The 16,153-nt window shown below is 47.6% G+C and overlaps 1 protein-coding gene across 3 annotated transcripts in view; it reads left to right on the top strand.

Moving 5' to 3' along the window:
- Positions 1-3,344: 3,344 nt before the first annotated feature.
- Positions 3,345-16,153, top strand: part of Spryd3 (SPRY domain containing 3) — a 24,096-nt gene continuing 11,287 nt past the window's right edge. Inside the window, exons 1-8 of one of the 3 annotated variants that reach the window (XM_046435936.2) lie at positions 3,345-3,464; positions 4,902-5,048; positions 5,956-6,031; positions 6,543-6,667; positions 6,940-7,075; positions 8,860-9,045; positions 15,072-15,221; positions 15,806-15,863. In XM_046435936.2, the coding sequence (XP_046291892.1) occupies positions 3,442-3,464; positions 4,902-5,048; positions 5,956-6,031; positions 6,543-6,667; positions 6,940-7,075; positions 8,860-9,045; positions 15,072-15,221; positions 15,806-15,863 (901 nt within the window). In that variant the 5' untranslated portion in view covers positions 3,345-3,441. Of the gene's footprint in view, positions 3,465-4,898; positions 5,049-5,955; positions 6,032-6,542; positions 6,668-6,939; positions 7,076-8,859; positions 9,046-15,071; positions 15,222-15,805; positions 15,864-16,153 lie in introns of all 3 variants that reach the window. The other 2 variants (XM_058576360.1, XM_046435935.2) reach the window with 2 other exon arrangements.

Here is a 16,153-nt window from a genome sequence, read left to right as displayed (position 1 = left end):
AAAAAAAAAAAAAAAGGGCTGAGAATGTACCTCAGTGGTAAAGTAAATACCCCTGGAATCAATCCGCATTACTACACATACACACATAAACACACACACACACACACACACACACACCGCTAAAATTAAAGGAATGACCACAGCCAAGTATGGGCAAGGATGTGCAACACCTAAAATACTGATACAGGGGGCTGGGATTGTGGCTCGGCGGTAGAGCACTCACCTAGCACATGTAAGGCCCTGGGTTCGATCCTCAGCACCACATAAAGATAAATAAATAAAATAAAGGTATAAAAAAAAAACCCAAATACTGATACAGTACTTATATGAATTTAAAATGGTGCAACCACTTTGAAAAACAAATTTGGAAGCTTCTCAAAAAGTTAGCCATGGGGCTAGGGTTGTGGCTCAGTGGAAGAGTGCCTGCCTAGCATGTGTGAGGCACTGGGTTACATTCTCAGCACCACATATAAATAAATGAATAAAATAAAGGTCTATCAACTAAAAACTATATATAATTTTTTTAAAGTTAGCCATGCTTCTATTGGGTAATCCAGGCAATCATTCCCAGATATAGGCCCCAGAGAGAATGAAACACATGTTCTGCTGTTTGGAAAAGTAGCCCCAAAGGCTTATGTGCTAAGTACTTGTTACCAGCCTCTGAATCTATTGGGAGGTGACATGTGACCCCTTTAAAGTTGAAGCCTATTTAGAAATGTCTCAGTTACATGGGGATGTGCTCTTGAAGGGGGTATTGGTAACTTAGTCCCCTCCTTTTTCCCTCTTTTTTTTTTTCATTTAAGAGCAAAGTAAGAGGATTTATTTAAGAAATAGGAAGTGGAGCTCCTGCAAGAAGGGGTCCAAAGAGAGGGTTGCCTTCCTTTATGCCTCTTTAATGCTAGGTCATGAGGTGAGCAGGCCTCCTCTGCTCACCATGATGGACTGTGTTTCCGCAGTCCCAAAGCAATGGGACCAGTCAGTTATTGAATGAAATCTTCAAAACTGAGCCAAAATAAACCTTTCCTTTTTTTAAGTTGACTTATATTGTTACAGTAACTGAAAGCTAATACATGTCTGTACAAAGAATATTGTATATAAATATTTATAATAGCTTTGTTTATTTTTTTAATATTTATTTTTTAGTTGCAGCTGGACACAATACCTTTATTTTATTCATTTATTGTTACATGGTGCTGAGGATGGAACCCAAGGCCTTGCACTGCTAGGCGAGTGTTCTACCACTGAGCCACAACCTCAGCTCAATATAATACCTTTATTTGTAATAGCCCAAACCTGGAAACAACCAAATGTTCATCAACAGATGAATGGATAAACAAATTGTGATATATCCAAACAATGGCATACTATTCTGCAATAAAAGGAATAAACTATTGGTGCAAGAAACATGGATGAATCTCAAGATAATTACACTAAGAAGTCAGACACACACTCCAAATACCACTTACGTATAATTCCTCTTATATACAACATTTTAGAGAATGTAAATAAACTGCTATCAAAAAAGCAGGTGAGTGGTGTCCTAGAGATGGGGTGGAAGGGAAGCATCATAAAGGAGCATGAAGAAACTTTTGGAACTGATGATATAGTCACTATTGTGATTGTGGAGCCATATTCATGGGTGTATATACACCATAATAATTGTACACCTTAAATATGTATGGCTGGGCTGGGGAGGTGGCTCAAGCGGTAGTGCACTCTCCTGGCATGCGTGCGGCCAGATTCGATCCTCAGCACCACATACAAAAACAAAGATGTTGTGTCCGCCGAAAACTAAAAAAAAATATTAAAATTCTCTAAAAAAAAATGTATGGGTTATTGTTTGTCAGTTATACCTCAGTAAGGCTATTTAATCAATTACATGTAGATGCCAAGCACAAATTACCAATTAGGTCCTGAAAATACCAATGGACCAGTCCTATATTTGGAATTTGAAGATGAGGAAATTCCTAGTGCCATCAGCCATTCTGGAAACAACTTCTTTTGCCAATTCCCTCCATGTCAGGACCTAGTTAGCTAGGTAGTTTATGAAAGGAGACCCATGTGGGATGGATAGGACTCTGGCAGCCACTCACATGTCACACGCTCTTGGGACAAAACTAGATGTATTTTCCTAACTCAGAAAGAGGAGTGGAGGAGAATTGATGCAGGACCCAGGAGCTGGAGATGAGTTGGATTGAGTAGGGTAGCCATTCAAGACTGTGTACCCCAGCGGCAAGAATGGAGCTAAGAAGACACATGCTTCAATAATTCTTGTTTGTGGATGAGAACAAGACCGTGACCTTTCCGTCACACAGAACTGAAGCTCTAATCCAAGTTTCCCTGTTTTCTATTCACCCTTTTTCTGTCATCCATTTTCATTATGCCAAGTGGCCACTGTTTGTGTATGATATGTGAAAGGCTCTATCCTTTTGGATTCAACACTTTAGAGTATTTAGTTAGGACAAGATTGAAATAGATCTGAGGTCTGAAGGAGCAGAGATAGGTCTACGCAATCGAAATAAGACTCTTATAAGTGTAAATAAATAAGGTGCTACAGAGGAAGGAGAAATCTTTCTGTATGGAAAAAAAGATTTGGTGATAGCAGGAAACAGGCGAAGTCCTCCTTCAAGAGTGCGAAGTCCTCCTTCAAGAGTGCGAACTCCCCACAATGGCAATAAGGTTTTCAATAAATGTTACTGTTCTTCCTCCTTTCATATTCCGATCCGACCTTTCATTTATTCCTATCAAACCCCTCGGCTCCTGAACAGCATTGGGTTTCATGCTACTGTCCTTTTTGCATCTTAAGTTCTCTCGTCCCGGAATGGAATGTCCTTTTCAGAATGAACGAACGTGACACGAAATGGAGCTTGAAAAAGAATAAAGCACATGGTAACAATTAAGCACAAGGGCTACGGAGGCCAGCCTATGCCTCCTAATGCGTAAAAAGGAGATAAAAGCAAAATTTATTTAATAAGGGTGCTAAGTAGATTAAAGAGGCATTCCTGTTAAAGCGTTTAGCATCACATATGGCACAGAATGAGCGTTCAGGAAATGCAAAGCTTGTGCGAGCAGACGACCTAACCTGCCCCGCCCCGTCCCGCTCTCCCCGCTCCGCCCTGCTCCGAGCAGAAGCCACCCCTTGACCAGCCCCCCTCAGCCCAGGACTCCCAGGTCTGCGCCGCCACGTCTCCTCTCCCGTGCTCCTGATACCGGGTTTATTAGACCCGGCCCAGCGCTCGGTACCCGGCTCACCGGGCCGCGCCCCACACTCTGCTTGCGTCCTTCGATTGGCTGCTGAAGGTGCCCTTCATCAAAGACATCTGAAGATTGGCCAAGGCGGGCGGTGGGGGCGGGTCTTTAGGAGCGTAGGAAGGGCGGGGACCCGGATGTGTGTGGTGGTGGCGGCCGAAGAGCTTGTGTGCGGAGCTGAGAGGCCTATGGATGAGGAGGACGCGGCGGCCCCGGTAGGCGGGGATCGGGGCGGGGTCCCGGAGGCCTCGGGTCTCCCCAGAGTCCGAGGCGGGGGTCCTGGGCGGGGGCTCCGGTGCCAGGGGCGGGGCCTTGCGCTCTGGTCACTGGTCTTCCTCCCGCAGTGTACCCTTGCCTGGTGCAAGGCCTGGGGAGACGGGGCGTGGCACACTGATAGGCAGGGGCCTTGTTACCACCCGGTCCAGTCTGATTAACTAGACCGTTGGGGTGGAGGCGGGGCCCAGCGAAGTCGCTATGGGTTTCAAGGATAAGCAGATGCGCAAAGGTCTGGGGCGCTAGCATGTATCTGGGGTTTAGACCTGGCGAAGAGCCCGGGATGGAGTCTTAGGCTGCCCTACAGGTGTCTACTGTTCTGGGCCACGTGGTGGGTTGTAGCTACTACAAATGAGCATTGGGATTGAACTCAACCCAGCCTAGGTTTGCCATGCACCTACTGTGTGCAAAGATCTGGTCCGAAGTTGGGATATGGGAAGAGAAGAGTATCTCACTTTTTTCTCACTTTTGGCTCTCAGGAGAAATTTGTTCATTCAGTTGTATGTTGGTACTGCAGGTTGTTGGGTTTTTTATATATATATTTTTATTTGTTTTTGATGAATTTTTTAAAATTTGATTTATTTTTTTGCATGTGGTGTTGGGAATCAAACCCAGTGCATCACACATACTAGGCAAGCACTCTACCACTGAGCCACACCCCCAGCCCCTGCAGATTGTTTAAATACCCAGATCATCCCATTCTTCTCCTTAGCTGCTACCATCTTAATGGATGCCATATCTCATCTGAACTGCTGCAATAGCCTGAAGCCTAAGTGAGCTTTAAGATCATATCATTTTTTTCTTAAAACTCCCCAGAAGTTTCCCATCATACTTGGAATAAAATTCAAACTCTTTACCATGGTCTATAGGGCCTCTACTTGGTTCCTGCCTTCTTATCTTCCTTTCCATTCTTACCTTCCCTACACGCCACCTGCCCTGGCTTTCTCTTTCTTTACCATGCCAGCTCTCTTCCACCCAAGGACCTGTACCTTGGTTCTCCCCCGTGCCTGGAATGCTCTTTCTTGGGCTGTCTTATGCCCAGCTCCTTTTCAACTCAAATGTCACCTCCTCAAAGAGACCATTCCTCCACCATTCTTTGTCACAGCCTCTGTTTTTTCCTCCACTGACTAAAATGGCAACCCTATGACAGAGCAGGAATCCCGTTCATCTTGTTCATAGTTCTGTTTCTAGCACCTAAGACAGTGCACAGTAGAAGTGCATTAAATGTTGAATGAAAGGATAAGGATGGGGATTATGAGATAAGTCATAATTGGGCAAAGGGCCTCAAGTCTAGTGCCCTCTCCACATTCAGGGTTGAGCAGGATGAGGTGCTTTGCTCAGAGCCTTGCTTCCTCCTCAGTCTCTTATTCCCTCAGCAGGTTTGTTCTCATGAACAAGATGGATGACCTCAACCTGCACTACCGGTTTCTGAATTGGCGTCGGCGGATCCGGGAGATTCGAGAGGTTCGGGCTTTCCGATATCAGGAGAGGTTTAAACATATTCTTGTAGATGGAGACACTTTGAGGTGAGTTTAGGGGAATGGTTCCACATTTTCCTTTCTGTAGCAGATCTTAAGAGGCAAAGGGGGGCTTTTTCAGAGGAAGGGGACTGTCTACACAGGGGAATGTGTTGACTTTCTGAGTGGAGCAGTATGTGTTGCTTTACCCTGTATTCCCCTCTGCCTTTCTCATTGAGTCACAGGTCAAATATAGGAGTACCCTGAGTTCTTTGTTGAGAAGACTGTAATGAGTCTTGAGTGTCTGAGTCCCCTTCTGCCCATGTGTCAGAAACTGGACTTGGTGAAAGGCAGCGGCCCTCCTGTTTGGGGAAGGACGGTTCTGTAATGCATTCTTTTCACCACCTCTTGTGTTTTTCCAACCCTTTGGTTTGTGTAGGTTTATCTTTTTTTCTGTCTTGAACACCTTCTCTCACTCCTTCCTAGCCTCTTTCACAGAGTAGTCACTGATGGGGGAAGGAAGTAGTATTATTTAGCCTAGAGTCAAGAAAACTGAGGACTGGGGACTGAGTAACTGTCTTCCAGTCTGCAAAGGGCTTTGGTACAGAGGCTAGAGACCAGCTGTTCTCCAGATCCACTGAGGACAGAGCCAGAGGCAAGGGCCTAAAGCTGCAGCATGAGGGTCTGAGGTTAGACAGGGTTGTGAGACCCCTATTAGGCAACTGAGGGAGGCTCTGCATTTCCCCACTGGAGCTGAAGAAGCCAGGCTTGTGTTGCATTGGACCCTGGCTGTAGTTGGTGGGAGGGGTGAGTGACCTTAAGTATTGTGTTGTGATGGGATGCAGATATCCTGAAATGTGGTCTGAAGGATTCTCCTCTGTGCTAGGCCTGGCAGGGTACAGTTGGGATACTGAGGCCTTCTTCCCCATTCCTGGGCCTGGCTGCTAATGGAACTCTTCCCTCATTCCTCCTTTAGTTACCATGGCAACTCTGGTGAAGTTGGCTGCTACGTGGCTTCTCGACCCCTGACCAAGGACAGCAATTATTTCGAGGTGATCAAGCAGTGGTTGGGCAGAGCAGGGGTGAAGTCAGGGGTGAGAGCATCAAGTTCCAAGGAGTATCTTCACTGGATTAATGATCCTGTCCTTTTCATTTTCCATTAGGCTAGCCTTAGCTGGGAAAAGGATGCAGGATAGTGTGGCCCCTGATCTGAGAGATAGGGGCCCTGGAGTTCTACCACCCTGTCCCTTCTTCTGCCCCTCACCCTCACCTAGGCGAACTTTGACTCATATCCCAGACTTTGACCCTGTTGCTTTCCTACCCCATAATCCAAACCCACTGTCTACTCCTATGTTTTTCCATAGCTCAGAAATAATTGTCTAAGTAATCATGGGAAAGTAGGACTCCAGCTTCCCCAGTTCTCTCTCTGCCGGTCCTTTCTCTGATTTCCATGTCTTTTGTCTCATTAAGCCTTTTGATCATTAAACTCCCCTTCCTCCCTACCTGCATCAGTGCATTTCATTGCCCATCCCTGATAACCGTGTCCTGTTCTCTTCCCTCCAGGTGTCTATTGTGGACAGTGGTGTCCGGGGCACCATTGCTGTGGGGCTGGTTCCTCAGTATTATAGCTTGGACCACCAGCCTGGCTGGCTGCCTGACTCTGTAGCCTACCATGCTGATGATGGCAAGTAAGTGGTCCCTATAGAACCTAACCCCTTTCCTGTGGATTTAGGAATTGTAGGTATGAAGGACAATTTTTCCATTCCTTCTCCTGTCTTGGGTGTTTTCATAGAGCTTTTCTGGTCAGGATAGAAGTTGGCCTGGTGGCTACCCTTGCAGGTGTGCAAATTTTGGGGAGAGGGTGGAGGTCATGCCAGGATGCAGATGGATGCCATCCGGAGTGGAACATCTGGTAAGGTGGGGGGCAGTTAATCTCATGTCTGAGCCACTCACTTTACAGGCTGTACAATGGTCGAGCCAAGGGCCGCCAGTTTGGGTCAAAGTGCAACTCTGGGGATCGGATTGGCTGTGGCATTGAGCCTGTGTCCTTTGATGTGCAGACTGCCCAGATCTTCTTCACCAAAAATGGCAAGCGGGTGAGTAGGAAATCCTGGGTGGATTCCAGTGACTTGAAGGTGCCCAAGGGTTTGTGGGAGCAACTGGGATGAGTCCACTGGCTGGGGTTTGCCCAGAGAGACATGTACTTGGTTCCCATCTCCTTCAGTCCAACTTCACATACACCTAAAATTCCTTGTGTGTCGAAGATACTTTCCCTGCCTAGGCAGCTAGGTGCCCCAGATGATAGGCCTGGAGGGCAAGTCAGTGCAGCAAGTAGAAGATGAGCAGAAAATGTGGGAGCAGAATTGGGTGACTTGGGGGAAGATTTTTTTTTTTTTTTTGTGATGCTGGGGATTGAACCCAGGGACTTGTGCATGCAAGGCAAGCTGTCTACTAACTGAGCTATATCCCCAGCCGTGGGGGAAGATTTTGAGCAAACAAATCCGGGGAAGATGTGACGTGACTGCATAGGCTGGAGGGCCCCTATGGGTTTTTGACTTGTGTGCTCTCAGGGATAACGCATCCTTTCTGTGGTTGATTTTCCTTCTTTCACTTCTCCTTCCTTTTTCTCTCCAGAGAGAGACTAGTAGTGGTGAAGAGTTGGGACAAGAACAAATAGAAAGGAGAGATACTCAGCTTTCTCTCTTTACCCAGCTCCCTCTCCTGCCCTGGACAGTTGCTTTCTCAGGCCTTGGTTGAGTGTCCTGCCCTGTTAGCAGCTATGCCTCTGTACTTTCCCACTGCCGTGCACACATACATGTCCCCAAAGTACTGACAGTAAGTCCAGAGACTTGTCTTTGCCTTCTAGCTCTGTGGATACCTTGCTCTGCCAGGAGAGTACTTAGCAAAATTTTAAAGTTTTCTGTACTTCTGGATTGTTTATTTTTTATTTTATTTTTTGCCATACTGGGTATTTAACCCAGGGATACTCTACCATTGAGCTATATCCACAGCCTTTTTTTTAATGGTACTGGGGATTGAACTCAGGGGCACTTGACCACTGAGCCACATCCCTAGCCCCTATTTTGTATTTTTAAATTTAGAGTCAGGGTCTCACTAAGTTGCTTAGTGCCTCTCTTTTGCTTAGGTTGGCTTTGAACTCGTGACCCTCCTGCCTCAGCCTTCCAAGCTGCTGGGATTATAGGCATGCTCCACTGTGCCTGGCCACAGCCCTTTTTCTTTTTTATTTTGATACTGGGTCTTGCTGAATTGTTGAGGCTGGCCTCAAACTTGTAATCCTCCTGCCTCAGCCTCCAGAGTCACCAGGATTACAGGTATGTGCCACCACACTTGGCTATACCTCTTTTTTTTTAATATTTATTTTTTAGTCATAGGTGGTAATTTAATTTTTATGTGGTGCTGAGGATTGAACCCAGTGCTTTACTAGGGAGGCAAACTCTCTACCTCTGAGCCACAACCCCAGCCCTGGCTATATCTCTTTTTAAGATCTGTCAGTATGTGTCATAATTATTGGTTGCATCATCTTTATTTTTTATTTTTTTTTTTGGTACCTGGGATTGAACCCAGCTGCACTTAACCACTAAACCATATCCCCAGCCCTTTTTATGTTTTACTTTAAGACAGGGTCTCACTGAGTTGCTTAGGGCCTCACTAAGTTGCTGAAGCTGGCTTTGAATTTGTGATCCTCCTGCCTCAGTCTTCCGACTTGCTGGGATTACAGGTGTGTACCACCACTCCCAGCTGGTTACATCATCTTTAAAGTGCCCTTGTGAGAATTAGATGAGCTGTGCAAAAGTGAGTTGTTATAGTAAAATTGAAAAGAGAGGCTCTGAACAAAGTTTTCTCCCTTCCTCCACTGCAGGTGGGCTCCACCATCATGCCCATGTCACCAGATGGACTGTTCCCAGCAGTCGGCATGCACTCCCTGGGTGAGGAGGTGCGATTGCACCTCAATGCTGAGCTGGGCCGTGAGGATGACAGCATTATGATGGTGGATAGTTATGAGGATGAATGGGGCCGGCTGCATGATGTCAGAGTCTGCGGGACTGTGAGTAAAGTGCAGTGGGAGTGGGGGCAGAGAGGGCTGGGAAGGACCCCTGTGGACATTTGAACGCATCTGAGTGGCTAAGAATCGGGAGCCTGGACAGTATTTTTTGCAGGGCTTTGGGAAGTGGGTGTTTGGGCAGGATAGCCTGGGCCCGTGACATGATTCTTGGAGTCCAAATCCATGTTCTCTTTAGCACTGATTTCTTTTTTTTCGCTTCTCTTTCATTTGAGGTCTCAGGCTAGTTGTTGACTCTTGGGAAGTATGGAAGCTGTCTTTGACTGATTTGATTCCTTCAGTGTCTGGTGCCATCTACTGCTCCACCTGCCTGCCTTTGAAGGGCTGGGGGCTGATTTGGAGGCCGAATGCCTGCATTCCCCTCCTGGCTTGATGCTAGCTCAGCTTTCCATTCAAGATGCTGTGGGACAGGTGTGGTCACCAGCCCCATATAAGTGGGGGGAGGTTCTTGGAGATCTTTGTTGAATAAGCTTCAGTTTCAGTCTCTTTTCTCTTCCCCAACCATTTTATTGAGGATTAGAAGAGTCAGGGAGAATTTTTGAGCCTCTGGAGCTTGTTGTCTTCGTTTTCTTCAGAGACCTACTTTTGTCTCACTCTTGTGAATCGCATGAACCTTGAGAGAGGGAAGTCCTCTAGTCTGCCTTCAGTGTCTCTTGCTGTGTTGGGAGTGACTGGACACTGAGTCAAGTCTGGCCCTGACCTCCACTGGGCTGCTCAGGCCTCCCACTTCGAATTGTCCCTCTGCTGCCCCTTGCTCCCAGCCTGGCCTTTTTTTCCACCCTCTGGCCTTCTGACCCCTACCCAGGCTGTTTTCAAATCAGCCTTTGATAGGAAAACAGAACAGTGGGGGGTGGGAGTGGATTATGAGCAAGTCCTCTCCCTTGTGGAGTTCAGGGTGAGCAGAACTCAGGGAAAATGGTAGAAAGTGTGTTCCGTTCCCCTCTGTGTACCCCTCTGGCTCTGGGGTCCAGGGGCTACTGTGGCTTTGAATCAAAAGACCTCAGATGCCTACTCCTTGACTTTCATTGCTTTCTTTTCTTTTCCCCTTCTACCATAATTTTGACAATATCTACATAGTTGAACTTGGGCCTGAGCCAGGGCAGTGTTCCAGCTCTCATCTCTGACCTCTCCTCAAGAGTTTTTTCCTGGCATCCTTTCCCTGCCTGGACCTGTCCCCACTCTGCTCCCAGCTCCTCCCAGGCATCTTTTCTAATTGACACGGAATCCTGTAGACATTTATAAATAGCCTTCCTTCCTCCCCACCCTCCCCTCAGTGCCCTCAGGCCACTCATTTGTGAATTTTTTCTTTCTTAGACATAGGCTATAGAGTTTAGCTCTTCTATCAGACCCTCACCCTAGCTTAGGGCAGCTAGCAGGGTGGGACCGCTTGCTCTCTGAGTACTTGCTCCCCTTGGGCAGATGTGGGTATGAACTCTTGAGAGATATGTACCTTCTTCTAGTCTTGCCAACTGTCCCATCTTTCATAAGAGGGTTGAGTGGTTTCTTCCCTGATTTGTTTCATTGCCTTGGGCCTCCCAGCCCCCCACCTCATCTCTTTGCCTCCCCATCCTGTCCCTTCTTACCACCCACTGTGTTTCTTTCTTGTTAATTTTTTTTGTAGTTGTAGATGAACAGAATGCCTTTATTTTATTTATTTTTAAGTGGTGCTAAGGATTGAATTCTGCTGGCAGCTGAATTCAGTGCCTCATGCATGCCAGGCAAGTGCTTTGCCACTGAGCTACAGCTCCAACCTCACCCACTGTGTTTCTAACCCAGCAATCAGAGCTGTGTCAGCCTGGAGGGACCCAGGGAGACATCATTTGAGCCATTCCATATCGCCTCTTTTCTAAAGATGTCTAGCAGAGTTGTTTCTCCTCTTTGCCCCTCCCTTTTTTTTTTTTTTATGTCCCCCTCTACTGGGGAGCCCTTCCCTGAATTCCAGGCCCCTGCTGCTGTTGCAGTCTTTTCCTGTCCTGTGCGATGTTCTCAGTAGAGTGCTTTAGAACCATGAGGACTTGGTAGAGCCTTAGATTTGACCTAGTCTAGAATTTCTCCATGGGAGATTGTTCATGATTTACTTGGGACAATTCTTCAGTATGCAAGACATTTAGTATCCTCAGCCCCCAAATAAGATGATAGTAGCCCCTTCCCCTAATCATTGAAATAGCTCAATGAAAAAAATAGTAGCAGATAAAAGTGAAGAGACTTGTTCAGATGTTAGCTAACTAGTAGCAAAAGTAGACTCAGATATTCTTTGACTCTTATTCACTATCTTTTCCACCATCTAAAACTGATGATCCCGACCTATAGTTTGACTTAAGATTTTCCAACTTGGGCAGGGGTTGTGCCTCAGTGGTTGAGCATTTGCCTTGCATGCATGAGGCACTGGGTTTGATCCTCAGCATCACATACATACATAAAATAAAGATATTGTGTCCATCTATAACTAAAAAAAAAAAGATTTTCCAACTTTATGATATGAATTGTTACTGCCCCTAAACCTTGCAAAATGAGGTCCTATGTAAAGAGTGGGAGCTGTGGATACTGCTGGAGGATTAGACTCATTTCGTTTGATATAAAAGCTATCTGCATTCAGTAGAATCTGTATTTTGAATTTTGATCTTTTCCTAGGCCAGCAATGTATAGTAACGATACTCTTTTGTACTGTAGCTCCCAGTCACCAACCCTGCTCTTCTGTGGACAGTCATCTGTCTTTCCACTCCCTTCCTCATGAGTTGAATCTGAAGTCCCTAGATTTAAATTCCCTCTCTTCTGGGAATTCTCCTGTCTAGTGTCTTTAGCCAAGGCCCTTCTAAGTAAGTTTATTTGACTGCCTTTGTATTCTTTTACTCCCATCTCTTTTCTCAATTTTGGGGTCTCAGTGATCCTTTTTTCTCCCTTCTCACTGTTTCTTCCCATAAAGTAGAGTCAGTTCAATTCCTGGCCCTTCTTTTCTCTCTCTAACCTTTCATTATAGAAAATTTCAAGCTTACAGAAAAGTTGAAAAAGTAAAGAGAACATCCCATAGATCTATTCTCTGGATTGATTGTTAATATTTAGTTATGTTTGCTCTGAGTCTTTGTATGGGGCAGATGTGGCTCTTTCCTGAGTGGAGTTCTTTCTCTGCTTTCTTTGGCCTCAGTTTCCCCTTATCCAAGTTCAGAGGGCTGTTGAAAAATTGCTGCTGCCCTCCAGCCTTACAGAGTGAGGTCCTGTGTGGAGGGTGAGGGGGCTGTGGATTCGGCTGGAGTATTAGACTTAATCTGTCTTTGTTTATTGTTTATATCTCTTCTGACAACTCCTTAGCGACAGATCAGGCAGCCTTTGATAACACAGGGAGGTGAAAGAGGCCCCACCCTCTCAGAGGTCCTTCCCAGACCCAACCCAGAAGGAGACCGTGTTGGGGCCTGAGCTGGCCGCTGGGGAGCATGTACTTGATTCCTGTTTCAGCTGCTTCTGGGCCCTCAGGTGTTGAGCCCTTATTGGCTCCTGTCAAGAGGGATTAGGGTCTCTGCTGGCAAAGGAAGGAGGGCAGGTACCAGCCAGGGAGGAGGGGCAAGGGAGGGTGTCGGGTGCAGAGCACCCTGATCTGTAGCCTCCTCGGGGTGGCATCAAGTTCACCAGTGGGGGAAGTCAGGGCAGCTTGAAGGTTCCAAGGAAAGGGTTCCCCCTACCTGCACCAAAGATTCAGAGGGACATGCAGAGGGGGAGGATGCTTGGAGTAGAGTGACTGGGGAGTGGTCATTGGTTCTGGTTGGTCATTCTAGTTGGAGATAAGGGTAGAAATGAAAGACCATATCCTTCTTTGTGATTGGTAGTTCTAATATAATTCCCATTTCCTGTTGTAGGGGGAGGTAGAATGTGTATTGTCCCCTACCAGAGGTCAGGCTCCATGCTAAGCACTTAACACTCACTTCATTTAGTCTTTTCAGCTGTTTTCGAGATGTAAGAATTATTGTCCCTATTTTACTGGTGAAGAAACTGAGGCTTAAAGAGGTGAATATCAACTTGTTCAAGGTTATGGCTGTGAAGTAGTAGGAGTTAGCACCTGAACCTGAATCTTTTGGATTCTCTTTCAAACTGAGATATCTGAGGCACAGACTGAAGGACCCACACAAAGATGCTGGCAACTCAGACTCTAGAGCTAACATTGCACCCAGTGTGGGTTCCTAACAGTAGTGGCCCAAGGAGGGGAGGAAGGCACTGTACTCAAGAAAGCAGCCATCAGAGGAGCCGAACTCTCCACTGTGCCTTCTCATTGCTCTGAGAAGACTCCAGAGAGCTTGGGGTGGGGGACAGGTGATTTCTGGTGACTTCTCCACTGAAGAGAGGGTGGTTCCATTCTTAAAGAGGTCATGCTGTTCAAGAGCCCAGTTATCCAGATGTCACCAGTGAACCTGAGCCCTCTGCTATGTCAGCGCAGGTTGTTCTTCTGGCCTTTTAGCTTTGGGAAGCAGCCCCCACCCTCGCCTTAGAACTACACCAGCTGCCTTCTGCCTCTGAGGTAGAGGGAATATTTGGGCGGGTTTTTCCCAAGGATCAGAATCTGGATCGGCCGCCTTTTGGCTGTGGAACTGGAGAACACTCTGTTTCCTACACTCAGGCCAATTGGATGGAGTGGGTCAAGGGCAGCTGTGGGGTCCCCCACCCAGTTCTGCAATGCTGGGTGGAGAGGGTGGGCTGGGGGCTGCTTGGACTGGGTGGAGTGGAAAGGAGTTAATGTGCACTGGCCAAGCCACACCCCTCCCATCTGGCTGGGGAGAGATGCTGAGCAGGAGCCCAGGCCACAGGAGCGTATTGAGGGTGGTGGACAGAAGGCAGAGCGGTTCTGGGCCCAGGATCAGGGTAGCCTCCTGTGCACCTCTGACTTTTCTCCTGATCCTCCCTCACTTCTCAGGGGTATCTAGGGCTGAGCAGTGTAAGCCCCTGTCCTCCCACCATGAAAGGGGATGAACAGGCAGGGCCAGCACAAACCTCCATGATGGTGCAGGCGAGCATAATTCCTTTCCTGTTCAGGCAGGAATCTTGAGGGGGGTGAGGAGGCCTGCATCCCAAGGCTTGCCAAGGATAAGTGGAGGAGGTCCCCAGGGAACATGTTTTCTGCAAGCCTGCAGGGGTGGGAGGGTAGAAGAAAGTCTCCAGGGACAGTTGAGCTAATTAAAAGGGGATTAAGGAATCCCAGGTGATGCTGAGGGTGGGGGGAAAGAGGGGATGGGGTTGAGTCATAACCCCTCTATAACCATGACAACTGATAAATAAATCCTCCCAGATTGGGGGTTGCCGCCCCATCATGCCCAGGCAGGAGGACTGAAGAGCCCCGAGAACCCATCATTCATCTCCCCTCTCCTACCTGAAAGAGCAGCAAGGGCCTGGAAACGGGAAACCCTGCCCTCTGTCTTCATTTTGACCCTCCCCTCCAGGAAATGAAGGCGTAGAACTGGTCATTCTGGGTTCCTGGCTCCCCTCAGCATCTCTCTGACCCTGTGATGAGCAGCTCTGTTTAAGGCCAAGTGAACCAAGACCTTGAGAGATTATGTCAGTCACATTCTGGGCAGAACTGGGTTCTCAGCTTGTTCTCTTCCCCCAAATACATGGACTTGTCACCTGGTTTCTGCATGTCCCCTGTCCCTGTGAAGCCCCCTGAGAAAGTTGTCCAGCTTCTTTTCTTCCCTTTCCCTGCAGGGAGGGTCAATGGGCTTAGTCAGGGAAGGAATGCCAGCCTAGAGGCCTCCAGCATACTTTCTGGTACTCCATGTTGTTCAGCAAGCTGTGTGGGTGGGGGTGTCTGGTTCTAGGAAGGCAGTGGGTTCAGCAAGAGGCTCCTCTTGCTCATGCTGCTGCCTTTGACCCCGTCCCTGTTCTTCCATGCCTTCCTAGAATTTTAGGCCATGTTGCACCTGTAGCATCCTTTTTCTTTCAGACACAGGAAACTGGTACCCAGACTGCCTCTGACCAGGTTTCCAGTGTGATGACAACCAGTCCCCTAATCACCGACTGCTCTTCCTCCATAGCTGCTGGAGTACTTGGGGAAGGGCAAGAGCATTGTGGATGTAGGACTGGCCCAGGCCCGGCACCCGCTGAGTACCCGAAGCCACTACTTCGAGGTGGAGATTGTGGACCCTGGAGAGAAATGCTACATTGCCTTGGGGCTGGCCCGGAAGGTGGGCACAAATGCTGGACTTTTTTCCTATGAAGCCCCCTCAGCTCTTGGGCTGTTGGGATGAAGTCAGGAAGCTCTTGGGAAAACCAGGAGGGCCTAGGCTGTGTACCACATACCCCAGCCCCAACTCCAGGCCTGGGTGTTGGGAGACTGCAGCCCTGGCCTTGAAAGCTGAGCATCTTCCTCACCACTCCAGTGCCTGAGACATGAGAGGCTGTGGGGTGGGTGCACAGCTGTCTGGATTATAACCTGTTCCAAAAAATTGTAGTCTCAGTTGTCACTTTCACTGTTTTTTTTTTCCTTTTTTTTTTTTTGGGGGGGGTGGTACCAGGGATTGAACTCAGGGGCACTCAACCACTGAACCACATCCCCAGCCCAATTTTTGTATTTTATTAGAGACAGGGTCTCACTGAGTTACTTAGCGTCTTGCCATTGCTGAGGCTGGCTTTGAACTTGCAATCTTCCTGTCTCAGCCTCCTGAGCTGCTGGGATTACTGGCATGCCACTGTGTCCCGCCTCTCCTGTTCTCTTTTTATGTGTGTGGTCCCATGAATTCTTTTTTTTTTTTTTTCCTTCTTGGTGCAGGATTATCCCAAGAACAGGCACCCTGGCTGGAGCAGAGGGTCTGTGGCTTATCATGCAGGTAAGTAGAGGGCTGCCCTGGGAATGTGGGGTTGTGGGGGAGATAAAGGCAGAGAGACATCCATTTTCGTAATCACTTATAAATGGTCTCTTTCCTCTTCTCATGCTTCTTATGCTTTCTCCTCATCTATGCTTTTCCTCCAACCCTTAAAAGCCAGGGAAGCAGGACAGGGGCGGGCGAGCTGGGCCCACACTGGACATTCCAGGCCTCTGAGTTGGCTCCCTTTGCGCCCTTCCTGCAGATTTGCCGATTCTTCTTTTTCTTTTTTTGGTGTGCTCCATTTCCTTTAG

Source organism: Marmota monax, unplaced genomic scaffold (assembly GCF_021218885.2).
Source record: "Marmota monax isolate L192 unplaced genomic scaffold, Marmota_monax_Labrador192_F-V1.1 WCK01_AAM20220418_F8-fsc00012, whole genome shotgun sequence".
Lineage (NCBI taxonomy): Eukaryota > Metazoa > Chordata > Mammalia > Rodentia > Sciuridae > Marmota > Marmota monax.
This window is presented reverse-complemented; position numbering and strand designations above follow the sequence as displayed.